The sequence below is a fragment of the Octopus bimaculoides genome, chromosome 4 (assembly GCF_001194135.2).
Source record: "Octopus bimaculoides isolate UCB-OBI-ISO-001 chromosome 4, ASM119413v2, whole genome shotgun sequence".
In the NCBI taxonomy this organism is placed as follows: domain Eukaryota; kingdom Metazoa; phylum Mollusca; class Cephalopoda; order Octopoda; family Octopodidae; genus Octopus; species Octopus bimaculoides.
The window spans coordinates 53,622,859-53,629,033 of NC_068984.1; the positions used below are offsets into that span (position 1 = coordinate 53,622,859).

The window sequence follows — 6,175 nt, forward strand, 5'->3', positions numbered from 1 at the left end:
TCAAAACTTTTTTTATTTCATTGGTCGTCTTCGATCGACCAATGCCATATAGTGTACTTTCAAAATATAGTATGCTTGCTGCAGTTGTTGAGCATAAAGGTTAGCATTTGCAGCATTACCATCAAGAATAAATTCAAAGTCCAACATCCGGATATAGCTGTCAGAGATAAAGTAAAAAATTCTTTCTAATCGATGTATCAATACCAACAGATGACAATGTTTCTCTAAAAAAAAGGGAGAAACTTTCAAAATACAAAGATCTGGAAATAGAGGCAACTCGAATGCAGAGTCTAAAAACAGAAACAATTCCCATCATAGTAGGCGCATTAGGTATGATAAAAAAATATTCACACAATTTCATAATAAAAACCCCAGGACTAACAAGTATATATAACATACAACAGGTTCTGAAGCCTGGCAAAACAACCACAGATTTCTCTTATTAAGATTGTAAAAATAGATCCACTTTTCATTTCCATTTAGAATTTGATGCCAAAAATGAATCTCGCGAGGATTTGCCAGCAGTTGCTTGCAAATGTTCACTCGTAGTCCATTGGTCAGTTTTTAAGGAAATTCTCGATATCCATTGTTCACAAGGCCGATTTGTGGTGCGTTGTGAAGGAATAACTTCTACTGTCAATGTACGAGCGCTTGTGATTGGTTGTTGCTCAATCATTTCTAGAAAAGCCTCATCTTCCACGACAGAAGGTTTCCCTGACCTTGGCTTTTCTTCGAATCTGAAGTCATCTTCCTTAAAACGTCTGAACAAGTTTTGTGCCACACGTTCGTTGACATTTCCAGAGTGGTCCACGTCATTAATTTTTTTGCTGCTCTCCATGCACTCACTCCTATTTTCTACAGTTAGTGTAAAATGGATTTTCGTACTAAATGTTTACCAGTCATTGTCAAAGCAGTAAAAGAAAGGATAAGCTGTTAATGATTATATGTTATAATCGTATACGAAAATAAAGAATAAAGAATTCCACAACGATTGCGCAAGTTGTAATCAAATTAATGATTTAAAATGGAGACAAAAGTTGTCAAAATTCGTTATAGAAAATCTGAAAAAGTTTTAACTCAATTTGGTATGTATGTATGTATGTGTGTATGTATGTATGTATGTATGTATGTATGTATGTATGTATGTATGTATGAAATGACCAAAAAGATGTAGTGAAAAGAAGTACAAGAAACTGCAGAATATGTGGAGATGGAGAAGAAACAATAAATTATATTGTTTCTGGCTGCCCAGTCCTAGTTAAAAAGGAATATATTCACAAACATAACAGAGTTGGGATCTATATACAGTGGAAGCTATGCTAACACTATAGAACAATAACAGCAAAAAAGATGGTATAGGCACACGCCAGAAAAGATCACAGAAAATGGGAAAGCAACCATACTCTGGAATATGCCAATACACACAAATAAAGAAATTGAGGCCAATAGACCGGATATAGCTGTCAGAGATAAAGTAAAAAATTCTTTCTAATCGATGTATCAATACCAACAGATGACAATGTTTCTCTAAAAAAAAGGGAGAAACTTTCAAAATACAAAGATCTGGAAATAGAGGCAACTCGAATGCAGAGTCTAAAAACAGAAACAATTCCCATCATAGTAGGCGCATTAGGTATGATAAAAAAATATTCACACAATTTCATAATAAAAACCCCAGGACTAACAAGTATATATAACATACAGAAAATAGCACTACTAGACATCGTAAAACACTTTCATTACAGTAAAAATAAGAGAATCACAACAAGCCACAATACACACCCAAGGCACAGAGCTGCGCTCAGTAGTGCAGTGAAAGCTCGTGATAAAAATAAGACTACTGAATATTAATAATAATCCGTTCTATTGAAGGCACAAGAGTTGAAATTTGCAGGGAGGGATAAGCAGATTACATTAACCCTAGTGCTTGACTAGTACATATTTTATCGATCCAATAAGAATGAAAAGGCAAAGTCGACATCGACGGAACTCGATCACAGAACGTAAAGATGGATGAAATGACGTTAAGCATTTTGCCTGGCTTGCTAACGATTCTGTCGCATCACCGCCTTGTGGTAAATATGCAAGTTGTGAACAGTGAAGAGAATGGACGTGATACCAATAGTAATTGGCGCGCTTGTAACTATCATCACTCAGCTACCAACATAACTCAAAAAGATTGGTACACATGTAATGATAGATCATCTATAAAGAACAACCTTGCTTGGAACTGCAACAGTACTTCGCAGGATTCTTGAAGCATGATCAGTAAACAAGTGTTATCTTAATCTGTTGGTTGTGGACAGCTGTCACTTGCCATTATACCCAGCAAAATAAGCTGAGAGTTCATCAAATAATAATAATAATCCTTTCTACTATAGGTACAAGGCCCGAAATCGGGGGAGGGTTATAGTCGATTACATCGACTCCACTACTCGACTGGTACTTTTTCATCGACACCGAAAGGATGAAAGGCAAAGTCGACCTCAGCGGAATTTCAACTCAGAACGTAAGGATTGCTAGGCATTTTGCCCAGCGTGCTAACGACTCTGCAAGCTTGCCGCCTAGATAATAACAATAATAATAATAATAATAATAATAATAATAATAATAATAATAATAATAATAATAATAATAATGATGATGATGATGATAATAATAATAATAATAATAATAATAATAATAATAATAATGATGATGATGATGATAATGATAATAATAATAATAATAATAATAATAATAATAATAATAATAATAATAATAATAATAATAATAATGTTAATAATAATAATAATCACAGCAAACCACAGCACATACCCAAGGCACATAGAGCTGCGCTCGGTAGTGAAGTGAAAGCACGTTATAAAAACAAAACTACTGAACAATAATAATAAGAAGAACGATTATAATAATAATAATAATAATAATAATAATAATAATAATAATAATGATAATAATAATAATAATAATAATAATAATGATAATAATAATAATAATAATAATAATAATAATAATAATAATAATAATAATAATAATAATAATGGCGCTGGTATGAGAAACGCCAACGTTTCTTTGAACAAAACAAATAGTTCAACTTCAACCTCAAGAACTTGGCAAAAATAAAATAGAGATCAGTGCAGCACCAACAGCAGAAGTGGAAGAATTTTGGAAAGAAATATGGTCGGCGAAGGGACAACCTCAACAAAGATCTATGAAAACAACGAACACAGCACCTGAACAACTCTGAACCCCTGTAACAACTGAAGAGGTCACCCAAGCACTGCAAACACTTATCACCTGGAAGGCACCCGGGCACGACAAGATCCCCAACTTCTGGCTAAAATATCTCACAGAAACACATAAAACGCTGGCTGGGAAATTTAATAAAATACTAGCAGAGCCAGAGACAATGCCTGAATGACTCACGCAAGGAAAAACTATCCTAATTCCCAAATCCACTGAAATGGCAAACCCACAAAATTACAGACCAATAACTTGTCTCCCTACAATTTACAAAGCCTTTACTGCAATATCGCAGAGAATGAGAAAACATTAGGAGGAAAAATAACATGTTTCCAGAAGAGCAGAAGGGATTCTGCAAGGGCTCATACGGTTGTAAAGATCAGCTACTGATCACTAAAGCCATAACTGAAGACAACCGCAGAAAGAAGAATGGTCTAAGTATGGCCTGGATCGATTAACAAAAGGCTTTTGATAGCATCCCCCACACATAGATCCCAGAAACACTAGCCATGAACAAGGTAACACCAATAATCATAAAATATATAAAGCATTCCAGGGACTCATAAAAACCAAACCCGTCCACATTAGAAGAGGAATATTCCAGGGAGACACGCTCTCTCTACCACTTTTCTGATTGGCACTGACATCTTTAACTGACATGCTTAGCAAACTGGATGTGGATACAAATGTTACGGCTAAACAATCAGCCACCGCTTATATATGGATGATCTAAAACTGTACGCTACAAATGATAAACAGTTGAAAACATTACTACAGACAGGACGTGTATTTACCAAAAAAACAATGAACAGGAAATTTGGCTTAGGGAACATGTGCCAAAGCAACCTTGAAAAGGGGAAAACTAGTTAAGAGTAAAAATATCACACTAAATAAAGCAAATGAAATAAGAGAATTAGACCAAAGCCAGACATACAAATATTTAGGAATCAATGGACTAGATACGATACAACACACTCAAATGAAAGATAAGATAAGAAAAGAATACTATAGACATGTTAGATTCATACTGAAAACAGCTCAATGCAGAAAACAAGATAATAGGTATCAACACTCTAGCCGTCCCAGTTATAAGTTACAACAACAATATTCTTAACTGAACTCTAAATGAACTAATCAAAATAGACAGGAAAAATAATGAACTAATCAAAATAAACAGGAAAAATAATGACAGGATTTAGGATGCACCACCCAAAATCTGACATATAAAGGTTATATATCGAAGGTGGTAGAGGCCTTATACAGCTAGAAACTTATTACAAAATAACCACCATAGGATTACCGAAATACCTACTTCAGAAGCAAGGAAAACTAATAAAAATAGCCACAAAACGCTAACAAAACAAAAAAATGTTTTCAGTCTTAATGGAAGCTGACAAATACAAAAAAGAAGTCATAGCACCTGAGAACTATGAAGAAAAAGAAGAGACAACAAAAGCTGTAAAACAACTGAAATCGAAACTAAAACTGGAACAACTGGTACAACTCCGTCAAGCGCCCTACGACGCTGTCGAGCGGCATGGATCTGAGGGTCTACTGAAAGAACAAAAGACAGACACCTCTTCGGTTAAGCCCTTGTTGACTTTTTAAAGTTCTATTTGAAAAGGAAAATGAGGGCTGAGGGAGAGATGCTGCCTCCCTGTAAAGTTATTGAAAGATGAGTGAATGGGGCAAGAATGGTCTACGTGTGTGCGCAAACTTTAAACTGGAGCTAGTAGGATGGAGACAATGGATGGAAGATCGTGCCTTCGGTGATTGTGGTGACTAAGAGTCTGTGGGATTTCTTGTTTATTCCTGGGTAGTACTCCCCACCCTACTGAAAATTGAATATTTTCCTATATTATCTCTGAACCCAATTTCTGTTTTGGTAGTAAGATGTACAAAAAAATTTCAGAGTATGTGATACATTCAACAGCGGAGATGCAAATAACCTTCTATCTATCTATCTATCTATCTATCTATCTATCTATCTATCTATCTATCTATCTATCTATCTATCTTTGAGTGTATATGTAAGTATGCATGTGTGCGGTGGGGGGCTGTTGTGTTTGTGTGTGTATACATACATACATACATACAGCCAGTCAGCCAGCCAGCCAGCCAGATAACCAGCCAGATAACCAGACATGCATTTCTGTCTGCGTTATTTTCAAAGATTGTTAACACTAATATTATGTTTACTCAATATTTCCCAACATCAATCAATGTTAAAGTTTATTTACATGAAAACTTAACACATTTAGTAGGTTTCTCAGTTACCGTTTCCTGCCGTGCTTTTTCCCAGCATGTCGAACTTTTCCGAGTAATATGGAATTTCTTCTGACATTTAGACATTTAAGAGGCTCGTGTTTATTTTCCAATTGATTCATATAATCGACAGTCTTTTACGTTCTTGTTTGGCAACTTCAAAGACTATGTAATCAATGATTTTTTTCCCTTTATATATATAGATTTACATGCATACATACATGCATACATACATGCATACATACATACTTATTCCACCCGATAAAGCGTCCACACACGGCTGTTGTTGAAAAACGTTCAACTATATAATAACTGTAAAGAATGATCTTCTATAATAATATATGAATATATGAATATAGTCAGAAATTTAGAGCTGGTGCGCGGTGCAGAAAAAAATGTTGTGATCTACTATTAAAGCCTGTTATCTTCCATCTTTGTGTTATATTAAACACACGTGTGTGTGTGTGTGTGTATGCACAGACATCTATATATGTACACATAGAGAGTCTCTCTCTGTCACATACATGTATGTATATATGTATGTATGTATGTATGTATGTATGTATGTATGTATGCATGTATGCGTGTATGTGTATATATATATAGATATGTATATATATGTATACATATATGTATATATATATGTATATATATATATATATATATA

At 34.5% G+C, this 6,175-nt stretch overlaps 1 protein-coding gene across 1 annotated transcript; it reads right to left on the bottom strand.

Annotated features, from left to right (window-relative positions):
• Positions 1-469: 469 nt before the first annotated feature.
• On the bottom strand, positions 470-838 carry LOC106881449 (histone-lysine N-methyltransferase SETMAR-like). The gene has a single exon (XM_014931834.1). The coding sequence runs from the start codon at positions 836-838 to the stop codon at positions 470-472; it is 369 nt and encodes a 122-aa protein (XP_014787320.1).
• Between the last annotated feature and the right edge of the window lie 5,337 nt (positions 839-6,175).

What these genes read in the sequence shown, in the direction of transcription:
- LOC106881449 (XM_014931834.1), bottom strand. Translation starts at nt 838, where the DNA reads ATGGAGAGCAGCAAAAAAATTAATGACGTGGACCACTCTGGAAATGTC.